General features: G+C 44.6%; 3 protein-coding genes across 3 annotated transcripts; 1 reads left to right on the top strand and 2 right to left on the bottom strand.

The window, feature by feature from the left end:
* The first annotated feature begins 4,051 nt into the window (after nucleotides 1–4,051).
* On the top strand, nucleotides 4,052–9,775 carry LOC137875260 (integral membrane protein 2A-like). Its single transcript, XM_068714335.1, has 6 exons — nucleotides 4,052–4,437; nucleotides 4,944–5,081; nucleotides 6,547–6,732; nucleotides 6,830–6,940; nucleotides 8,014–8,158; nucleotides 8,407–9,775. The coding sequence occupies exons 1-6, from the start codon at nucleotides 4,366–4,368 to the stop codon at nucleotides 8,499–8,501; spliced, it is 747 nt and encodes a 248-aa protein (XP_068570436.1). The 5' UTR covers nucleotides 4,052–4,365; the 3' UTR covers nucleotides 8,502–9,775.
* A 205-nt stretch (nucleotides 9,776–9,980) lies between these two features.
* Nucleotides 9,981–16,474, bottom strand: gpr174 (G protein-coupled receptor 174). Its single transcript, XM_068714333.1, has 3 exons — nucleotides 16,206–16,474; nucleotides 12,048–12,452; nucleotides 9,981–10,977 (listed from the first exon to the last, which is right to left on the bottom strand). The coding sequence occupies exons 2-3, from the start codon at nucleotides 12,249–12,251 to the stop codon at nucleotides 10,156–10,158; spliced, it is 1,026 nt and encodes a 341-aa protein (XP_068570434.1). The 5' UTR covers nucleotides 12,252–12,452; nucleotides 16,206–16,474; the 3' UTR covers nucleotides 9,981–10,155.
* A 1,198-nt stretch (nucleotides 16,475–17,672) lies between these two features.
* Nucleotides 17,673–22,677, bottom strand: p2ry10 (P2Y receptor family member 10). The gene is made up of 4 exons (XM_068714332.1): nucleotides 22,388–22,677; nucleotides 20,900–21,165; nucleotides 19,259–19,439; nucleotides 17,673–19,018 (listed from the first exon to the last, which is right to left on the bottom strand). Exons 2-4 carry the CDS (start codon nucleotides 21,082–21,084, stop codon nucleotides 18,116–18,118), a joined length of 1,269 nt encoding a protein of 422 aa, XP_068570433.1. The 5' UTR covers nucleotides 21,085–21,165; nucleotides 22,388–22,677; the 3' UTR covers nucleotides 17,673–18,115.
* Nucleotides 22,678–23,739: the final 1,062 nt, after the last annotated feature.

The following is a 23,739-nucleotide window of genomic DNA, read 5'->3' as shown; positions in this document are numbered from 1 at the left end:
TTTATCACGTAGGCTACATGTGTGACCCACCTTTCTACTCTCTATCAGTCATACCTTTTGTTCTCTTCTTCACTAATCCTTTCATGCCATCGTCTTCTTTTTTGGCTTTTCACCACCTCTTCAATAAAACAGACAGACAGAATAGCAACATTAGGTCACAAGTTTAGCACAAAAAGCAGACATTCTTCTTGAATACAGTCATAAAAAACTCATATTCCATGTTACATCATATATTATTTTAGCCTCAATAAACGACTCCAACAGCTCTAAGAAAAGAGTCTTCAATTCCAAAGTGTTTGTAAAAAGAATTGAAAGAGAGAATCTTTTCAGCTTCATTGCTGTTGAACAAGTTCTTAATCAGTTTAAATTATTTTTAGGGCATTTATTGTTTATTGTTTTTATTGTATGACATGCAGCAAAGGGCCACAAGTCAGAATTGAACCAACCTCTACCAAGGACTCTCCATGAGATTTACCTGGCGAGCAAGAGGTCACCAAACACCACACACACATCTGGTGTAGACTTTAGCTGTTGTCACTAACTATTTAAGCTAACCAAAATTCTGACAAACCTAAAGTTAGCTTTCAGACACATGACCCTATTGGAGGGAGGAGTAAATGAGTTAACATGCTAATAAGCTAATATGAAACATGGTTGATATATTTGAACCACAGTTAAGTTTAATATATCTCTAAACTGTCATTTTTGGAAGATATGCTATAGCTTGTGAGACTAATGACTCTGAATGAAAGTCTAACCGTGTTAGTTCAAGCATGACTTGCACAATATACTACTGCACTACACACTTAAAGCTACATAGCATCTCCTACAAGTAGCAAAGGCCAAGATGCTAATTGTTTGTTAACTTGAGCTAAATTACGGCAGGTTGCTAGCTTACACACACACTCTCTCCAACTAAGCAAAACTGTCATGGGCAGCCCATTGCTCCCTGATACAGGGATGGGTCAAATGCAGAGAAAAATGTCCCCCTTAACGGGATAAATATAGTATAATTTAAAAAATTAAATAAAATAAAAAAGTCATTTTCAACTATAGTAGATAACAATTTATTGGCAAACCTTGTGCCATTATCACTCAGGTGCTAAAAAAAAAAAAAGAACGTCACATTCCTTCTTTTGGAAGACACACCTGGCGTTTTAGCGTTCGTCTTTTTTTTGTTGGCAGTACCATTTCAAAATAAAAGCACACGCATCTGTAAGGTAACAGGTTCTCTTACGGTATAACCCTTTCAAAATAAAAACACCCACCTATATAGTGTGAAAGGGTCAAATTAGCACATTCTTAATAAACACTTTGAAAATGAACAAACTCGAATGCAACACATTATACAAATATACTGGACTTTGTCGAAGGTCATTTACAGGTATTAGAGTCTTTAGTAGCTGAGACATTTCTTTGGTTTTAAGGCACACCACCTCACGTTAGCTAAAAACTGGCTAGTAGCATAGCCTGTATAAGGCTGGTAGTCATAAAGAATTTGCTTTACAGGCACACAGTTATGAACAAAATCCTCATTCATTGTGAGTACTTCAAAGTTAAATTGTTACACATCCCTGAGGTGAGCCAAGCTGAGAGGATGAAGACAGGCAGACAGGCGGTGCTACGGGAGAGTGAAGGTAGCTTTAGAAGCTGATACTCACAGGAAAGACTCATTTGTCACCCCTGTCTTGAAGCCATATGTGACTGCCAAAAGTGTGTGAGTGTGTGTGTGGCGGGGGCAAAGATCACGAGAGTGTGATGCATGCTGATTTTTTTGGTGATGGGGGATCTGAATCTGGGTCTTTGAAGGAGCATCACTGCTCTCCACATGTAGGCTGGACCCATGAGATCTGCTCATTCTGTTTCCCTCTTACATTTTCTCCATTTCTCTCTCTCTCTCTCTCTCTCTCTCTCTCTCTCTCTCTCTCTCTCTCTCTCTCTCTCTCTCTCTCTCTTTGACCACTAAATGCTCTCCCACTCAAGGCACATGGTGATTATGGGTCCACATGAAGACATGTCAGTGACGTTATAAAGCACTGAGCAGTGTCTAGCTTTTTGGTTCACAACTCTGTGGCCAGCTGTTACCATAGCAGTTTTTGGGGCCTATATATGTGTGTGTGTGTGTGTGTGTGTGTGTGTGTGTGTGTGTGTGTGTGTGTGTGTGTGTGTGTGTGTGTGTGTGTGTGTGTGTGTGTGTGTGTGTACTGTAAGTATGACTTGGGAGCAGTGAAAGGGACACAATCATTTGTCACTTGCGGCTTCACATGTCTGGTATTGAAATCGATGACAAATATATGAGGTGCCGTGTGTTTGTGTGTGTGTATGTGTGTGGGTGGGTGTTCATATTTGTTGGCTCATGTGCGGGTGATGTCATGCACGAGAGCTTCTCTTTCTCACACTTTATGAAGCCAGCTATGCCACTGCAGACTTTCAAAATTTGCTGACATTGCAGGCAAGGACTGTGTGTTGTGTCTACATGTGCATTGTGTGAGTGTGTGTGTGTATTTGTCATTGCTTTCTTTGGCTGCATGCTGCAGACCACAGGGAAAACACTGGCATTCAAACTCCATCATGCACGCCTGCTATCCAACCATTACGACCCCCGCTGCCTTCTGCGTACACAAAAAACACGGGGGTCCATATACATTTTTTTGCCTATAGCAACTCTACCCATAGCGGGCTCGTTAGGAAGTTTTGAGACGTAAACTGGAAGGACGGCGAGTTTAATCTGCCGTTAATCAGCTCCTCGGAAAACTCACTCAAGCATCAGACACTGCAGATTGCTTTGCCTCTCCCTGTAACTCCTTCACTGTGTTTTTCCCAGTCATCACTTCACCCCCCCTTAGAATCACTCCATTTCACCCCCCACCTGCCTCCACACCCCCCGCCCCCACCAAATCATCCATAGTTTCCCTCTGCGGTCTCCTCCTCTGCTGTGTGTGATGCTGAGAAGCCCTCAGGATTAAACCTAAGTCTTTTGTTTATCATCTCAGCTATTACTGCTAATGCTGTCTCTCTCTCTCTCTCTCTCTCTCTCTCTCTCTCTCTCTCTCTCTCTCTCTCTCTCTCTCTCTCTCTCTCTCTCTGCGTGTGTGTGTGCGCGCGCGTGCGTCCACGCATGCATGTGTGGGCAAGCTCTCAGATCAAACACAGCGTAAGACGAGCCCATAAACAAGCCTTCAGGACCACTTAAGTTTTTTTCAGGGAGAGTCCGTTTTGGGTGCACGGAGGGGGACGGAGGGGGGAGTTAGGTACAGAAATCAGCTGCTCTGTTTATGTACCTTTCAGTGGTGATTACCGGTCCAATCCGTCTGTTTAACAGAGGAAATATCATAGCCCCGCTGCAGAGCGCGCGTGTTTTGTGAGACCGCGGTATAGATGCAGAGTTGCAGCGCGTGAGGGGGCTGCTGGAGAGATGCCACAGAGTTGCGTGGAATTAGAGCGCTGGTGCGGCAGCAAGTGTTTATTTACTCATACATACAACCTTAAATGAGTCAGGGAGAGTGAAAGCAGAGGAAGCAGAAGGACCACCGCAGACCAGAGCACTGAAGGATGTGTGTGTCAGACGCACAGCACGCGGCCTTGGCGCTGCATGGCCTGTGTTTCCACACGGCGCATGTGAATGGCGGGGCACTGTGCGCACGTGCCAGCGGCAGTGGGCAGACACACTGGCAGGTAGTGCCCGGCCCGTAGGAGGACTGGGATGTATTCACATAGTCAGTTTACAGAGTGGAATATTCACGGAGGTGAATGGGCTACTTCATACACTCAGGATATTATTTTTCATTACATTACAGCGCGGAATTGAGTCATTTGTGTATGTGTGTGTCATGTGCTGTACAGAATGTGGCAGGTAAAGGGAGACAAGCTTAACTGAAAGTGTAAATAGTTCAAGTCTTGTGGTGTTAGGTTCAGTATAATGAATGGAGGCTGATTGTTCCTGATGGGGGAGCATTTTCCGTTAGACTGAATTATGGGCGGTTTCCACTCGAGTCCACTAGATGGCGTTAAAGCCACACATCATAACTCTCACGGAGAGTATATGGAGGCAATAAATGAGGCAATACATGTTTTAGCGGTCACCGTCAAACCGTTAAAAAGACTCGTTTAAATGAGTTCCATGCTTCGGCTGTTTATTTATATCACGTAGCTTGAAGTTTAAAAGTCGTTTTCCCAGCTTCCGTGTCGGATGTCATCTTAATCCCCTCCAGCCACCGGAAGCTCTAGATAAAGCCGAGGTTGCAAAGTGCGTCACAGAGTAGAAAAAAAACAAAACAACGACCCTGCAGTCCAGCACCCGACAGTCTAGTCTTCCCTTCTTCTTTTTTGCACAAGAAACCCCGAGCGGACGTTTCCGCTACCAGCATGGTGAAGATCGCTTTTAACTCGGCTCTGGCGCAGAAGGCGCTGGGCAAAGAGGAGCCGTCCGATGTGAAGGTGAGCTGTAGCGGGCTTCGGTGCTGCGTCTGAGCCCGGTGTCCGTTTAATTCATTTTTTTTAGCCCGTTAGCATGGCCTGCACTGACCGCAGGCATGTCAGCAGCAGTGACCGCGGACATCATCTGTGTGTGTTATATGGGGTCATGATGTATTCACTTGCATTTTTGCACACTAGATATTAAGAGCTTTGCGGTGTTTTTTTCTCAAACTGCACGGAGAGCCATATTGCAGCTGATGCAGCACACAGCTGGACCGCCCATCCTCTGAACGTCTACATCAGCTGTTCTGCAAAGGCCGAACATTCAATGGGGGTTATAGACTGAGCCAAAGCTGTGTGTGCTGAATGTTGATACTAAATGCATGCAATAGTATTTGCAGATTTATTGTATTGCATTGTATTTACAGTATTGTAAATACAATGCGCGCGCGTATGTGTGTGTGTGTGTGTGTGTGTGTGTGTGTGTGTGTGTGTGTGTGTGTGTGTGTGTGTGTGTGTGTGTGTAGGACCCTGAGCTGGCCTCTGCTCCAGCGGGCATCGAGGGCTCCACAGGTCGCTGTCTGCTCACCCTGCTGGGCATCGCCTTCATCCTCAGCGGGCTCATCGTTGGGGGGGCATGTCTCTATCGATATTTCACCCCAAAGGTAAATCAGTATGTGTACGTGCTTGCATGCGTTACTAGATGTTGTTATTACTAGTGCTATTACTAATATAGTTCCAATTGGAGTATTACGTTTTTTATACGTGTGTTGCCTTTATAAAACTCACGGGGGCAGTCTACCTGTCATGTGTAAACTTTATCAAACAGATAGGGTATGTGATGTGATCCAGATCCTGTTAAGAAAATGTAAGATATACACACAATCTGAAAGCATCCCACCAGGTTTAGATTTCCTACATTACTGTAACATTACAACATGCTTGGAAATGTTTAATCTGCATTTCAGTCAGAATGCACCAAGATAGACAATCATGGGACATATGTACCCATTTTTTTCTTCGAAGTCATTGCAGCAGGTCAGGAAGTGTTATTTGAGTTTGTGAGGTTATTAAAGATGCTTTAGATTGCTGATGGGACTCTCTGGCCTTGGTGGGAAACTAGAATGCTGACTCCTGTTCACTTCTGTCTTCAAAGAAAGTGCAGACTTACATTTTGCTGTGTTGTCAGTGGGAGGGTCTCGCATTCAGTATAGTCTCTCTGTGCCCATGGGGGTTTCTTATTTTATGCAAATGAAGCAAAGCTAAAAATGGCTCATTAAACTTTTAATGCGATACATACACACTTCTTAATGATAGGAGATTGAGATTGTGATATTAAAGACTTGACTTTCTTCGTACCTTAATGGATTGTTTCCAGGATTCATTCCTTAATCTTCTTGTTGTTCAAGTTTCCTAACCGCAACAATTTTTGTATTTTTCCTGAACATCATATCAAATAGAATTTTTCCTTTGAATTTGATACAGATTTTACAGGTTTTATTTTACTGAGGATAAACACAACCGTCCACGACGTTGTGCCACTTAGTCTCTCTTAGCTAAACATTTTGGTTTGGTCTTCACATGGCACTTTACAGACCCAAGTTAGGTTGTTTGACTTGAACATCTAGCAAGCTTTTCTTTTTATATTATAAAACAATTATACAATTAACATACCTTCAAAGAGATACACAGAAACAAAAAACTACAGAATTCCTTTTTTTAAAAAGTACAAAATTCAATGGAATAATGAGTGTATTTTCTGCCCCCTGGTGGTCGAAAATCATTTAATGAGGCTTTAAGCTTAGTTATTTTCAGACTTAATCCTGCCACTTTAGATCTCATGAGCAAACTGTACCACTGCTTTACTTTATCTCTGTAGCGCTGATGAAGTTTGTTGGCACAACAGACAGGTAGATACTGCAGGGAAACCACTGGCTCCATAGAGCTGCCGTGTAAGACCAGTTGAGGCACTTGTGGTTGCAGTGGCAAAGAGCCATCTCACCACGTGTTGAAAATAAAAAAAAAAGAATAACATGTGTAAACCAGAAAGTCATGATATTGAATGTATTTACATGTGTATCAAAGTGGATTTATTTGGCTCCTCCCCCCCCCCCCCCCCCCCCCCCCCAGAGGCTGTATCACGGTGCGATGCAGTTCAGCGACGTGTCAGCTGGAGCTGGAGGAGAGAACCAGCCGTACTACCTGCCACGGGTGGAGGAGGAGGTGGAGATCTCTGACAGCATGGCCGTCATCAGCGTCCCACCACCCCGCTTCAGACCCGGAGACCCTGCTTACATCCTCCATGACTTCAACAGGGTAACGCACTTACAGTACAGCACTTACTACACTGCAGATGCTGGTTTGCTCCTGTTAATGTATTTTCAATTATTTCCTGATTGCTGTGTGTGAGTAGAAGCTGACGGCATATCTGGACCTGACTCTGAGGACCTGCTTTGTGATTCCTCTGAACACCTCGGTGGTGCTCCTCCCTCAGGACCTCATCGACCTCTTCTCGCAGCTGATGGTGAGTAGTGATCCGCTCGGGATGCAGCGGCCAGTAAGAGACTGGGCTAGGATGATGGAGGGAAAAACTACACTTACACAGCACTCTCATTCATGCTGACACATAAGCCCGAATATTAAGGGCTACATATTACCTGTGGAAATCCAGGGCTTTAGAATAATTCCAGAGATTGTCTTTAATCCTGTCCAGATCTGTCATGTCTGTAATTTGTAGAGTCAATAATTTCCAGCACGCATCATCCTCCCCTATCTCAGACATTCTGTGTTACTAACACTGCACGAGGAACTTCCAGGGGAATTAAGTACTCTCATATTTTGATCTCTTTTATTGTAGTTAAATATGTGATATGAAAAATAGTACACCAAGGTTTTCTTTACTTTACTTTTAAATTTATTAAGCTTGTGTTAACCACAGACTTTATTTTAGGCATCTAACCAAAAACCCATTGACTTGAGACGAGGGAACCGAAAGTGCAAAAATGCTGACTCACTTCTGCGTTTTATTACTCATTCCTGCAGCACTTTACAGTGGAAGACCTTGCATGTGTTTTCTTTTCTGAATCATAAAGTTAACAAGACTAAAAAGTCTGCAGACACGCCCTGAGGCTACTTTGGCACTGCAGCGCTTTGAGCTAAATGCTATCGTCAGCATGCTAACATGCTGGTAATGACAATGCTAACCTGCTGATGTTTGGCAGGTATGATGTTTACAATGTTCGCCATCTCAGTTTAGCCTGTTAGCATGTTGTAGTTAGCACAAAAACACAAAGTACAACTGAGCTGATGGGAATGTCATTAGTTTTCCAAGTTGTTAGTCATTAACCAAAAGTAATTTGTTTGTAAATTAAAATGTCGACCAGATGACGGCGCTAGATGAACATTTAAGGGATCAGTCATTGCAATCGGAGCCATGATGCTATTTTTATCATAGAAATCAATCACTTTTGACTGGATTAGACAAAGTCCTTCCCACTCTGTTAGTTTCCCACTTGGCTGCAGTCCTGAGCTGCTTCTCTCCTCAGGAAGACCAGAAGTGGTTCGTATTGTGATTCCTTCTTCTTTTTTTTGTCCCAGTCCGGCTCTTACCGCAGCTACTTGGTGCACGAGGACCTGGTGGTGACGGAGCGTATCGACGATATCAAGCCTCTGGGCTTCTACATTCGCAGACTGTGCGACGGGAAGGAAACGTACAGGATGCAGCGCCGCTCCAGCCTCCCAGGTCTGGATGCACCGCACAGCTAAAACTGACATTTTGTCTCGTTTGTTGAGCTTCATTCACACATTGTAAAAGCACCAGTCTGTGAAGAACGCTGCTATAGAAGGGGCTGTAAATATAATGTCTTGACAGTTTTGACCAATACCGGTCAAAGCCAACAGAATAAGACTGTGGGTACAGATTTCTTAGGGACATCAGTTAGAAACAAGACTGATATTGATATTCAGCGCTGATGTCTTTGTGTCTGCCAGGTGGAGGCATCCAGAAGCGCTCTGCGGAGGAATGCTTCACCATCCGCCACTTTGAGAACAAGTTTGTGACGGAGACCAGGATCTGCAAGGCTTGATGGGAAAGCGAGAGCATCGGTCAGGGAGCGAGTGAGAGAGAGAGAGAGAGAAGGAGAGGGAGAGGAGGGGGGGGGGGGGTAGTGGGCGAAGGTGGAAACAGCTTTCAGCAGAAAGTGACTTTTGTATAAAACCCTTAACTCCAGTTTTTGCCTCCCTCGCTTTAAACCCCAGTGATAAGTGAATTTAAGTTCCAGCATTATATAGCCTAACCCCCCCCCTCCCACCTGAACCTGTATAAGTCATAGCTCTCTCGCTCAAGTATTCACTAGTTAGTCTTGTACTAATAGCCAGCGTCAGTCTGCTAACTAACAATATACTAAGTTTAATTTTGTTTTTTTGTTGGTTTCTGTTCTGTTGCCGTAGCTTCCTGCTGAATTATCTTATCGTCGTTACTGTATTACAACATCCATCAGACGAGAGTCCTTCTACTGAATTCCCTCGTGAAACTGAGAAGTCATTCATATCAGACCTGTCCGTGTGTCAGCCTACTGTTCCCACTCTTAACGGGGGTTTTCTAGATCAGCAAGACATACTTAAATGTTATAGTGGGATATAGCACAAGCCACCCAGGAAATGTAAGGTACGGTACAGTTACAGTGCACGTGCAACGCAGTTGTCCGTGTCCGACGTGGACATTACCAGAGATGCTCGAGCCCCCGAGCTCTCAGTTACCCTTTTTTTGTAGATATTTCCCAGAGTGCCTCGCTGCTCCCAGAGGCCTCTGCTGTCCTGCTGTGTGATGATTTCTTTTTATGTAATAGATGGTGAGCAGTCCAGCACCCTTATATGACTTGTGTTTGTGTAGAAACCTCATTTGTGACAATAAACGGGGAAGGACGCTTTAAGGGAAGTTTCAACAAAATTTGAAAACACTTTTTTAAAATATTCTTATTCATGAATCTGAGCTGCTGCTTACTATAGGTGGCTACAAGTTTTTGCAGAAGATATTTATAATTGTCATGGGAACAATACGTTTGTAAAGAATCTGTGAATCTGCATAAAGCAATTATTTTAGATTTTGAAAAGCCCTTAAAGAAAAGCTTGAAAGTATGAAATGAAAATGGCCTTTGGCCAAAAAACGTCAAGTGGTTTTCAGTGGTTTCCCACTCGATGCCTGCACAGAAAGACAATCAGACAGGAAGTGTGTGTGTGTAAAAATATGTCTCTGTCTAACAAGTGCTAGAAGATTAGATAAAAACCAATGTTGTGTGCAGCTACTGAAACAAATTCACTTTGTCGCTGAATAAAGTTACATTTCTTTACCTACTGAAAATTTTGTCTGTTTGTTTATTTTTACGGCGGCAGTGAACGCAGCACCAACCCGTCCCAGCTCATCATGAACTTAAATCTAGAGGGAAAGTGTGGCTGGTTCAGGGGGTCTGCCTGTGTTCTGTGTTTCCTGATGCATATTAGAAATGTTGGCACTGATCACAAGGGCATCCTTCATAACAGGAAAAACTCACTCTTCACCGGGGTCGTACAAATTTAGAAAGAACAGACAAACCTTTTTATTGAAATATAAATAGAAAAAATGTTTTAGGTGACATGTAAATTATATGGCCCTCCTTTTAAGGAGCGCAAAGTCTTTATGTCAGGGTTTAGTGATTGAGATCAACTGCCGGTCCTGCAACAAGAGAGCAGACCGACTGCAGTCTAGTCCTCCTCTGTGTCCTCTCCCCCAGTCATACAGGACAGGCGCCTGCTGAACGCCATGCTCTCTGGTATCTCTGGCTTGCTCAGTCGCCTCCAGAATTCATCGGTTGTGAAATAGTACATGAGTGGGTCCAGGCTGCAGTTGAGGCTGGCCAGGCAGAGGGTGACGGGGTGACATCGGAGGATCAGGTCCCTGAGGGTGCAGCTGCTCAGGGCGTTGGCTTTGACCAGGAAGTCTAGGGGCATGGTGACATGGTAAGGAGCAAAGCACACCAGGAAGACCAAAGCACAGCTCAGCACCATCTTCAACGCCCTCCGCTTCTCCCCTCGGTCGGGAATGGCGCCCGCCGTCGAATCCCGGAGGCTCCCAGCGGTCAGACAGGTGCAGGCCAACACCAGGATGAGGGGGATGATGAAGCCCAGCAGCTCCGCCAGGATCAGGAGGGCCCAGGCCCCTGGGACGCTGACGGGGCTCATGGGCAGCTCTGAGAAGCACACCAAGCTGCCGGTCTCCGAGGTGATGAGACTTGAGTTAGGGTCGGGGACACTGCCGGGGTTCCTCAGTAGAGGGAAGGGCAGGCAGCACAGGCAGACTAACAGCCAGCCGAGAGCACACACTAACAAGTCTCCCTTCCGCCTGGATGAGTTGTACCTGAGCGGGCGCTTGATGAGCTCACAGCGGCGCACGCTGACGCACACCAGGAAGTAGATGGAGGCGTACATGTTGACATACTTCAGATAGAAGCACATCATGCAGAGAGGGTGGCCAAAGGGCCAGGTGTTGTTCAGGTAATAGTAGATCCGCAGAGGCAGGGAGAGCACCTGAGGAGAGTGGAGAGTTAGTCAAGATTGTTGTAGACACAGAACCGCAAACAAACGACGGTCTCGGAAGAGCACATGATTTTAGCGTCGACAGAGCTTTGGAATGACATTTTTTACAAGGCTTCTTGAAAGTGAGGAATTGCTGCTTTTCTTTCTTTTATATCATTGTGCATTAAATAACCCTTGCGGTGTGAACTGTACAAAACAAGCAACATTGCTTTATAACAATTGACATTTAATAGGTGAAACAACATAAGCATACTTTATTGTAGTAAACAATAAAGTTGTATGCTTGTATAAGGACATTTTAAAATTTGTATTTAATGTATTTTTCAGCATAACTCCTGTGAACCATCCTAACTGGCGTAAACACATCCACAACATAACACAGTTGTATTAAATGTTGTATTTTGAATTAAATATAACCCTTTATTTATTTTATTCATTAAAGAAGTTCTTATGATAATTGTATATATTGAATGTATTAATTTAATATTAATTCCTCCACAAATACTTTTTTACTTTCCATGACAACTGAACAAGTTCCTTCTGCTAATGAAGGCCATGAGATGTGGCTGAAAGCTCTGCCAGAAACATAGTATGTGGAGCTTTATTTAAGATGTATTGATTGATGTGTGTTCATGTGTATTTGTTCATACTTCCTTAAATGTCACGACAGCTGTATCATACTGAGTTGTCAATCATTCATTATCTATTTACACACCAGTTATGGATGCGTCATTGGTGAGAGGTTGTAGTTGTTCACAATTACATCAAACACTTAAAATGTCCTTACAACGATATTGTAGTGTATTACAAAACAAGTATAATGTACTACATCTAAATGCGTATTAGGGAGGTTAAAGTAAAGTTTTATCAGTTAAACGGTTAACTGAAACAAACAGTAATGAAAATGAACATTAGTTTGTAGCTCTATTATTCACACAGAGGAGAATATATCAGGAAATATCATTGATAAAAAATATTTTTTAGTCAAATTACATGAGATAAGACAAACAGATACATAAACATGATACATTAGATGAAGGAAGGATGATAGGAATTTTTACCTGCAGCAGGTCGGCCACAGCCAGGTTCATCATGAACACCACAGCCTTCTTGGTTTCTCTGACATAAACCTTGAAAACCCAGAGAGCCAACACATTACCCACCAGGCCCGGCGCTAAGATCACACTGTACACCACTGCGTACACATGGTGCTGGTACGACCGGAGGTCTTCATTGCTTTCACAGCTGTGGTTGGCAAAGTTCATCTTAAACCGAGGGCTGTTTTGCCGTTAGCCGTGAACCAATGGGAGGCTTGAATCAGCGAAGCTGCTTGTAGTCTGGGGACAGGTGCCTTTGAGCATCCGTGCTGTCCATCATGGCGAGGAGGAGTTCAATGAGTGAAGCTGAAGTTTGTGTGACAAACTGTTGACGTTTCAGACCGCATTCAATCCCAGGAACATGGTATCCTGGTTGTGGAGAAACGAAAGAGTCAACAGGATGGTATTAGTGTGGCTGTAAATTAATTTCTGATAGCAGCATGTTGCACAGCTAGCTGTCAGGTTTCACTGTACAGTATTCAGTCCCACACACACACACACACACACACACACATGCAAACACACTCATAAACACGCTACAGAACACGGCTTCAGCTTGTTAAGCCATGTGTTTTGTTGCTTTTGCATTTACGATTATGCAAACCCACAGAGAAGTTGATGCTGCAGTCTCCCACGTAGTGTTCACTGTTTAGCTTCTCCACCTGCATGGCAGCCAACAATAAGCCAGTGTGAACCGCCTCGGAGCGAGGCATCAGTGAAACTGGAGTGGTTAGCAAGTCATACCAGGCTCGGGGGTTACCAGGTCAGACCAGGACAAACATGAATGCACATGAAGAACGACATTTATTCTTGTGCTGAATTCACACTTTCAAAATAAATGACATGTACATTATGCTTTTTGACATTTCCAACAGCACAACATAAAAGTGATTTATGAAGAGAAAAAACAAAACCTTTTAGGTAGCCTTTAACCCTGATGAACTTCAGATATTGATTTTAACTTGAAATGGAAACACACAGTGTTGTCTGAAACTGAGCCTTCAGCTTGTAGGTGTCATCCACCCACTGCTGAAAACATAACGCCATGGGCTTCCTTACTTTTTGCTTTAACCCATATAAACTGTTAAAGAATACACAATGTTGGCTGTGAAGATTTGTCCTTGTTTTGTACAGTTTTGTCTCTTTTCATTATCTGATTTGATTCAGACTAAACTGATCCTATAGCTAATGATGGAACTGCAAAAAGGAAAATTGTGTTCTTAACATAGTCAGTAAAGTAGGTTACTGTTTTTAGTATTGGAAGTGAAAGGACACTGACTACACACAAGATGACCTGTTTTCTGATAATTCTGTTAATATCTCCGCCATTAGGATCATGCGATCGGACACGTGTGTGTGTGTGTGTGTGTGTGTGTGTGTGTGTGTGTGTGTGTGTGTGTGTGTGCATCCGTGAGTGAGTGGGTGTCCAGCTATGGCTGGATGTTCACAGACCTCTTGTGGTTGCGCTGACTCACACTTTCTCAAAACCCCTTTTATTTCCTGTTTTATAGTTATTGACTGCCTGCTGACTCCCCGTTCACTACTCTTAAACAGCCCCGGCCAGTAGGGGCTGCTAGTGATAACACAGCTGAGTGCATCGCCGACCCCCAGCCCCAATTCAACATGGACAACTGATTAAAGATGTTGCTGACCTTGTTGTCTTCACTAGCAGCTGTTGTCCAGTTACAGTCTGCATTTTTGCAAAGGAAGCAGCTGTTATTGGAGTGGTTATCATGTCCATCAGCCCTACGAAGCGGACGTCTGAAGTCACGGTAAGTGGCTTTGAGGAGGACGGACACAAAACGGAGCACTTTCCTTTTCTTATTACTGCTTATTTTGATCTGGACAACTATTGTCAAGTCCACACAGAAACTATAAAGGAACAAAACATTGATTGCTCTCCAGTAGGACAGAGACTTCAGCCACCAGCAGAGCTAAGAGTGAGAACAGACAACAACGAAACCGAGGGAATGAGTGAGAGATGTGTTTTGACCACATTTAGGAACCCAGAGTACAGTAAACCAGTGTGTGTAAGTGTGAGTGTAATTTTACAGTAAATATGAGGTGAGAGAGAGAGATAGAGCAAGACCTGCAGCATTTTAACTAAGTCTGAAAAATAAAACTTCTAAAACTTTCCACGAAATGTGTCTTTTTGAGTTCAGGAAGATTTTAGAGTAAGAGCTTAAGTATCAAACATGACCTTTCATTATTAAAATATTATATTACTCGTTGTATTTTTTTTAACTCAGCAATCAATCTACTTCCTGTTTACACCAGCACCTGCATACCCAGTGTAAGTGAATAGTCACGTGATATTCGTTTTCAGGCATGTTAGTATGGACGGAGATCGTTTTTTGTTTTAAAACAAGTAGTTTAAACGTGGTGTGGATGTAGTCTGAGTACATCGGTGCAAACTCAGCCGCTGCTAAGTGAGCAGACAGCTTGGTGAGTTTAATTTTGTTTTTAGGAAGATGGTTTGACATGTCTAATAGAACGACTAAGTGTCAATTGTCTGCATAGATTAACGCTTGTTTTGAATGAAGTGTGTTGTTCAATGCCTTACAGTCCAATGGTTTCGAGCCAATTATGGGTTGTGTTTCAAGCATACAATATAGCGGTTGTCGTTGCAGACACCTGAAGATCTGCAGTCTACTGAGTGCACCTTTCCAGTTATTTATGCCTTTATCAACTGTCAGACACGCTCCGTCCTCTTTACAAGGTTATTACACAGATCCTTCTCTTAAGTAAAAGTACCAGTACATCAATGTAAAAATACAAATAAATGTATTGCATTAAAAATTTTCCTAACTAAAAGCACAGAAATGTTATCAGCAAAATGTATTCCGAATATTGAAGTCAACGGTGCTCCAGCTTATTCCCCAGCGTCTATTGTGTCCCCCCATCCCCTGTGTTTCCAGCTGTCCCCTGTCTGTCTGTGTATGTGTATGTGTGTGTTGGCGTGGGTCCCCTCCTGCCACTCTCCCGGCTCCCTCCTTATTACGGCTCAATCACCTTACCTGTCCAGTCTACACAGCTGCCTCCCATCAACTCCTCAATGCCACAGTACATCTACTCCGGTTCTCCATACTCTCACTGCCAGTCTCAGCTAGTGTGGCAGTTTATGTTTCAGGCTTCAGTAGTTTTTTGTGTTTCCCTTGTGTTGCTTCAGAGCCTGACATGAATTTTTATTTTCCCAAGAAACACAAGTAAAGTAAAATTCCCTCACAACTGAACTTCCTTGTGAGGACATTAACAAGCAGAGGAACTTTGGATAAGTAAAAGAGGGGATTTAAAAAAAAAGAGATTCCACAGCACTTTGGCTTCTGCTCTCTGACAGCCATTTATCCTCCTTCACAGCACTGAGAAAGATCTCCCAGTGGAACCTCAGCCCCCAGTCATACATTTAGCCTTACTGACCTTTAACCTCTGTGTGACCGTTTCAGTGTGATTTTTCTTTCATTTATCTGTTTGCACGTACGGTATGCTTCTTTCAGTGGCTGTCTATCGGATCTTAAATTGCTGTTTTTTCGTTTCCTCTTAGCGGCTTAAGGCAGTGGCGTGATGTGCACAATGATGACCTTGTGTGATGTCCAGCAACTACACATCATCTTACAGCGACAGCGACATCATCATATGTCTTTGGATCTTGCTGATATTAGAGTTATGCAAAATGTCTGTGTTTTGAAAAAGACCTGCACCCCCTTCCTTTAGGACTCAGCAGTTCTACTCATCAGATCTTGCCAATGGAAACTCATTATTTTATACGTTGATTCATCCCTCTGTGGGTTGTTGGCGCCCTATCGCTTTTTCCGCTCAGACACGATATCTCACCTCGTGCACCAGCACCCGGTCCCTCCACGTGTGCCGTGCCAACACACAAAACAAGTCATGGTCCCCATCCCACATACAGATAGAGGAACACCAGGACGCCGGCCTACAAACACAGACTCCCACCCTCGACATAACAGACATTCCTCATGTTGGAGTAACATGCGAGATCCCCCATGAGGCATGACTCCACTCTGAAGGCATCCAGCTGTTGCAGGCTCTCACACAAAAGCTCAAACTCAAGTCTTTTTTTTTTTTTTTAAAGGAATCGACAATCAACAATCAACATCTCACCTCTGTCTCCAAGCTTGAGGCTGCGTCGCATCAGAAAGCAGGAGGGTGAAGCATCAGCCGACAACCCATGCCACCCCACCCTCCCTCCTTCTCCCTCTGTAGCACTCTTCACTCTTCACCCCGTGCCACCCTCTCTCTTCTCTCTCTTCGGTATCCAGTTTCTACTGTCTTTTTCTTATCAGAAGTAATTTCCTGTGTCGATTTCCCACCGCGTTCTGTCTGCATGTCTCTGTGTTTCTCCCTCTCTGTGTCTCTTGCTATACTGAGAGTTTCAGTACACACAGGGCTTCCTGTGAGTGTGTGTGTGTGTGGGGGTGTGGTTTACAAGAATTTTTGACACCATGACTTCTGCTATAATGGCTACTTTTCCCCCCCTTGTGCGCTGCTATGATGCGCCACGTGTGTCCTTTTGGATGATAGATGAAAATATTGTAATACAACAGGAATGTTTATTTTTTTTTGGGGGGGGGGGGGGGGGGGGCTTTTTAAGCTGCTGTTGGTTCCTTTCTCTCACTTATTTCTCAACACAGTACTTTCAGTATCTAAATAGCAGAGGACTATGCTAGAGAATGGCAGCAAAGGGATCAGAAGTGGGTGGGTGAATAAGACAACTGGCAGTTCAATCAGGAGAGACAAGTGAATGATTAGTAGTTAACATTTATTATGACAGATGATGCGTTAATGAGTTGCACAGAAATTCTTTGGCGCTTGAACTCGACGAGGAGATTTGTGATAGAGTTGTGATTGCCCTGAGCGTCAACAATATAAATCCCCCCGTGGAGTCCAGACACTGGTGGTGATGGTGGCTGATGAGGTTGCTGAGTTGATGAGGCTGATGAATCTGCGAAGATTGGGCGGAGATGGGGAGGTGGAGGGTTGCGCAACAGCAGCATGAACTACTGAAGGTAGAGAGACGGTCATATTTAAAGACAGACAGCGGCAAGATGATTGGCTAATGATGTCCTTGTGTCGTTGTGCTATTGGCTAGAGACCAGCTGATCTTAGACAGCTGATATCATGGTTGACAGCCCCAAACAGTAACAAGGAAATAATGTGTGCATGCATGAGGACTGACGGCAGATGTATGGTTAATAAGCTATGGGCTTATGCATGCATGAGTATAGTCTTCCTGTCTGAACTTACGCTAGAGCTTCATTTCTTCCTAAGGTGGGCTGCATACATCTGCCTGAGGGTGGGTGGTGGGTGGTGGGGGGGGTCAAACCAAGTCTGGTTTGGTTCAGACTTGGTTTTAGCAGATGTAAGAGTAGGGAGGGGGGCTGTCTTCTCAGTTAAAAAGCAGACCTCAGTGACTGGCGGTTACCGGTTTGTCAAAGCTGCCGCAACTGCTGCCAACTGCCTTCACTGCTTTTCGTTGCGAGAGGAAGTACAGCCGAAGTGAGTCGGCACCTGTTTTCGCTTGAAGGAAGCCTCATTATGAAGCGACACAAACATCACAGTACCAGAAGAGATGGACAGCGCTTTTATTCACACATTAACATGCATTTACGTACACATTTATGACATATAGCTTATAGGTTGTCGCGCGTTTCTTAACATGAACAACATTGATGTAGCTTATGTACACAAGGCCGCTGTGATGATACTCACGTGGATATCATCACAGCGTTATGAAACACAGACATAATTTCTGTAGCTGATTGAAGATCTGCTGGTTTGCATATGATAGCTCTTCACATTGAGGTCAAAGCTCTGCGGGTCAGTTTGTGTTCGGACAGCTGTGACTCGTGAAATCATCTCGCTGCCACAGTCGGTTTTAAAATCTCAATCTGTCATGCTTTGTCTGTTTCATTGTTAGGAACAAACAAATTAACCTCTGGGCTAGAGACCCCTCTTGTGACCAGCCGCGACCCCCTAATCGTGAAAACAACGCCTGGTGCCTGCTAATAATGCTACTCCCTGTCTGAGCAGCTACTCTCCATGCTCATCAGTCTGTGCTGCGCAGGGCGCTGGTTCGGGGAGCTGATCGGGGAGGAGAGGAGCGAGGCGGTGAAGGAGGAGGTGCGCCTGGTGAAGTGCAGCCTGAACTCGGCTGTCACAAAGTAATAAAGCAGAGGGTTGAGGCAGCAGCTCAGGTTCGACAGGCACAGGGACACCGGGTGGAACTGACGCACGGCCAGCTTGGTTGCGCAGTGGGACACGATGTCCTGCGACACCATCAGGTAGAGCAGGAAGTTGATGTGGTAGGGGGCGAAGCAGATCAAGAAGAGGGCGGAGCAGCTGAGCACCATTCGCAGAGCGCGCTGCTTCTCGCCGTTTGTCTGCTTTTCCTGGTATTTGTCCGTCTGGCAGCTAGTGGTGACCGACTGGAGCCGGCCGCGTGGCGTCGGGTTTTCCTGACTCTGCGTCTGTGTTTGGCTGAGAGAGCGGGCGATGCGGATGGAGCTGTAGCTGATGCAGGCCAAGGGGATGAGGAAACCAAACAGCTCAGCGAGAGCCATCATGGTGACCGCCAGAGAGACCGGCAGGCGACGCATGGGAAGGTCCTTAAAACAGCCGGGACCGGAGACCCTGGCGGGGCTCGCACTCGAGGGTGGCGCATGAAGCTTGGCGTAACCTGAGGGATGCTGGGTAAAAGTGGCATCCAGAGAATAGGACGTGTTGTAGGCTGCCTGTGTGCCCACGCCGGGACTGGTGGAGCTGCTGCTGCTGCTCCGCATCAGGATGAAAGGTGAGCAGGCCAGGCCGACCACCACCCAGACTACGATGCTGATCGCCACGTCGTAGCGCCGCCTCCACCGGCGTGCGGAGAAGGGGTTGAGCAGGAATACACACCTCTGCACGCTGATACACACCTGGGGTCAGAAAAAAAAATAGAAACATGAAAATTACAGGCCAGATTTTGAGCCCCAGGAAGTAAATTTGTTCCGAGAACTGAGGAGAAGGGAGTCGAGACTCGAATGACTTCCTGACATTTGGCTCCCTTTAAACAGATTACAATTCGAATTTTGAATTTGAGTTCCGCAAGCTCCTTCTAGCATCAGTAATCACAAACAGTAATTCCAGGATTATTTTCATTATTACCGCCTGCTCACCAGAAACACTATGGCGGCATACATGTTGAGGTACTTGAGGTAAAAGCAGAACAAGCAGACGCCTCGTCCAAAGGGCCAGGTGTGTGTGAAGTAATAATAGATCCTGAGGGGCAAAGAGAGGATGTGGGCCAGGTCCGCAAACGCCAGGTTTATCATGAAGATCACCGCCTTGGTCTTCTTACTGCGGAGCGACATACAGAAGAGTTAACCATGTTCCAGAACGGGTTTGAGGTTTTACACACACACACACATATACACACATACATATATATATACACACCGCGTTCCAAATTATTATGCAAATTGGATTTAAGTGTCATAAACATTACATTTTTTGTTTTTCAATTAAACTCATGGATTATATTGTGTCTCAGGGCTCTTTAGATCATTGAAATCAATCTCAGACACCTGTGATAATTAGTTTGCCAGGTGAGCCCAATCAAAGGAAAACTGCTTAAGAAGGATGTTCCACATTATTAAGCAGGCCACAGGTTTCAAGCAATATGGGAAAGAAAAAGGATCTCTCTGCTGCCGAAAAGCGAGAAATAGTGCAATACCTTGGCCAAGGTATGAAAACATTAGATATTTCACGAAAACTTAAGCGTGATCATCGTACTGTGAAGAGATTTGTGGCTGATTCAGAGCACAGACGGGTTTGTGCAGATAAAGGCACAATGAAGAAGATTTCTGCCAAACAAATTCGTCGGATTCGGAGAGCAGCTGCTAAAATGCCATTACAAAGCAGCAAACAGGTATTTGAAGCCGCTGGTGCCTCTGGAGTCCCATGAACCTCAAGGTGTAGGATCCTCCAGAGGTTTGCAGTTGTGCATAAAGCTATTATTCGGCCACCCCTAAACAATGCTCACAAGCAGAAACGGTTGCAATGGGCTCAGAAATACATGAAGACTAATTTTCAAACAGTCTTGTTTACTGATGAGTGCCGTGCCACCCTGGATGGTCCAGATGGATGGAGTAGTGGATGGTTGGTGGATGGCCACCATGTCCCGACAAGGCTGCGACGTCAGCAAGGAGGTGGCGGAGTCATGCTTTGGGCCGGAATCATGGGGAGAGAGCTGGTAGGCCCCTTTAGGATCCCTGACGGTGTGAAAATGACCTCGGCAAAGTATGTAGAGTTTCTGACTGACCACTTTCTTCCATGGTACAAAAAGAAGAACCGTGCCTTCCGTAGCAAAATCATGCTGAATCATGTGATTTCAAAAAAGGGGTCCTATGTTAACATGTAACTTGGCCTGTTAAGATGTTTTTGATTGAAATAGCTTTTGAGTTCAGTAAATATGACCCCCTAATGCTGCAAAGTCAACAAATTAGCATTTTTAGTTCTTTAGAATCTATAAAATGTTTTTAAACTCTGTTGTGCATAATAATTTGGAACAGTGCATCTTGAGTTTATTTTTGAAAAAAATACTGTTATCATTGGGAGGTTTGTTCAATAAAATTTGAATTGTACTCTAACGGTTGATGACTTGAAAATTATTCTGACTTTCATTTGCATCGACTATTTAGGAAAATCTGAGAAAAATATAATTTGCATAATAATTTGGAACGCGGTGTATGTATGTATGTATGTATGTATGAATGAATGTAATAAATACATGTGTGTGTGTGTGTGTGTGTGTGTACCTAATGTGTCTGCAGAGGACCCAGAGAGCGGTGGTGTTGAGCAGCAGCCCGGGGATGAAGAGCAGCAGGTAGAAGTAGGTGTACATCTTTTCCATGCGCTGCTCCCAGCTGACCGTGCTGTGTCCACACCGTGAGGACGAGTTGACCAGGGACTCCTCCCACGCTCCAGACGCGTTCAGAGTCATTTCTGCTCTCACGCCGACGCTGGTGGCATAACTCAACAACACCCGATCAATCCTTCATCTCGACGCTCATACACTGAACACCTGCAATGGTGAAAGGATATCTTACAGTTAACATTGTATTTAGAGGAAGCCCAAATTTATTGGTACTGTTTCTTAGTAAGAGACCCTTTATTTGGACTTCATAAGTTCCCAATTTCTTTCAGTCTCATCTTTGGCTAGCAGTCATCCTCCTATGGCATAATACATTTGTTTTTTTAGCTTGCTCCTTCATTCATCAGAGAAGACTCTTCCATTTGACTGTTGGACCACATACCTTCTGGAAAAAGGCTACAGGGCATCTGAACCGCAATCCTTTTTGTACAGTATCTTGCTGGCAAAACTGCTGACAGTAAAATACTGGAAGTCATACAGAAAATGACTGTATACTTTGATTACAGTAAATTGCTGTATTCTTTTGATACAGTAGCCAGTAGCTAAATTGCTGCCACTCATTTTTTTGGCTGTCTTAAGGTATACATTTTTTTTTTTTTCTTTTGCTGGATGCCCAAATTAAATCAGAGGAGTATCTGTCTGGCCAAAGATTGCAGCAGGAAACATGTGGAAGAAAGACAGCATTTAGTCTGCTTATCACTCAAGCATCGCCCTTCCTTCTTCCGTCAAGACGAGAACACACCCTTCCTCTGGCGGCCCCAGAGAGGGAAGAGAGCATTTTTTTTGCTGCTTTACTGTAAATTTCACCAGTTTTGACCCCCTGACTCACATCGGCAGTTTGAGGCTGATCGGTCTGCCACAGTCAGCACACGGATCCCCTCGTGCTAACCTGTGCAGTTAATTAAGAGTTGCACAACAGAATGTCTTCAGACTTGAATTTAGGGAAGTAGTGCGCAGGTTAATGGTCTTGAGAGGATACACTGGCGACTTGCATTTTCTCAGCGCTGTTGTGTAAAGAACATTTTTACAATATCAAAACCCATTTGATCCGGTTCTCAAACTCTTACGTTTTAGTCTTGGAATCAAAACCTTGATGACGTTTCCAATCATCAGTTAGTGCAGCAGTGATAGAATTTTGCCTGCATGACAACAACCTAATTTGATTTCAACAATGCCCGGAACATGACATTTGTAACATGTACATACTGATACATTTTGATGCTAAGTGAAAGAGAATTTAATAACAAATCCCCGTCATCAGCAAAATGTGAAGCATGACTTTGACCACAAATGTTCAGACTCAGCCACACAGACACAGCAGCGTGACCGCCTCACAGACACGATCTCCCTAACCGACAAACTGTGCAATTACCTTGTTCGTCTCCCTCTAAACGATCAGCGTGGATGGAGGGGAGAGGTCAGACCCCAGAGTGACCACCAGCGACCACATGCTCCTGCAGCTCCACAGCAGACTGACGCACAGACACTCCTCCTCCAGCCGTGCAGCGGCAAAAACAGGGTCAACAGCAAACCTCCCCTGTCCCACTCGAGCAGCAGAGACCTGTCGCCGCGTGCATGTGGTTTGAATGTCTCCACGGGCTGGTGGCATCCGGTGTGGGCTGTTTCTTATGGTAACGACGAGAAGGGGAAGCACGGCCCTCGCAGGTGTTTTTTCTATCGCTTGTGACGTCCCTGAGCTCCTAGCAACCAACTCAGAAACTTCACACGTGTTGGGCGCACAGAGCGGGTGAGTGTGTGGTTTAGAAAACTAAATGACAGCACACACTGGTAGAAAACATTGATCGAAAAGACAGACGGGGATGAAGGTGTTAGTTCCTCTTACCTCTTGACATGTTGAATCTGGTCAGTGGACACAGAGTGTAAGCACACGCCCTTTGTTTCTACACTACGGTGCTGTTTCGCAAAGTCAATTTGCATCTTTCAATGTTTGGAGATAAAAAATGCAATCATCCACTTCCCCTATCAGATGCTACACTTCCTATTTCAAAGCTGTTTATCACTGCATAATTTTTATAAAAAGGCAGAGGTGTGTGTACATGTCACGCTTTGTGTTTTGGTCCTCTGCAAAAGGTTTGGATTTATTAGATTTCAAGTTGCAGACAGCGAGGAGTGGCTACGTGCCCTTTTGTTTTCAGTTATTTCAGTCATCAGTCCAACAACATGGCGGTGGTTTAATCCATCCTGTTAGTGTCACACCCAGAGAAAATAACGAACTGACAAGGTTCCCAGCCACCTGCATGGCCTGTGTGCCGCTGCACTGTGGTCACACACACACACACACACACACACACACACACACACACACACACACACACACACACACTTACAGAACACGGCTTCAGCTTCGATGTAGAGCAAGGCACGCTGGAGGCCATGCTGGTGTTTTCACTCAAATGTTTGTTGGGATTTATGGCCACTAGAGGTCAGAGAGGGCCAATACTCTCAGTACAAGGAGTATGCAGTTGTTTTTGTTCTCCTACAATCAGAAGGGCGGATTGCTCCATTAAAGCAAATCCCTCCCAAATCCCTCACTAAAACCAGTCACAACTTCTGCCTCACCATCGACAACTCCACTCTGTCTCCCTCCCCACACATCCGCAACCTTGGAGTCATGTTTGACAGCAACCTCTCCTTCGAACACCACGTCAAACAAATCACCAGAACTGCCTTCTTTCACTTAAAAAACATCGCCCGTCTCCGCCC

The sequence above is a fragment of the Cebidichthys violaceus genome, unplaced genomic scaffold (genome assembly GCF_023349555.1).
Source record: "Cebidichthys violaceus isolate CVI_PGR_0920_01 unplaced genomic scaffold, fCebVio1.0.p SCAF_2, whole genome shotgun sequence".
Lineage (NCBI taxonomy): Eukaryota > Metazoa > Chordata > Actinopteri > Perciformes > Stichaeidae > Cebidichthys > Cebidichthys violaceus.
The sequence above is the reverse complement of the archived record's forward strand: the minus strand, read 5'-3'. Positions and strand labels throughout refer to the sequence as shown.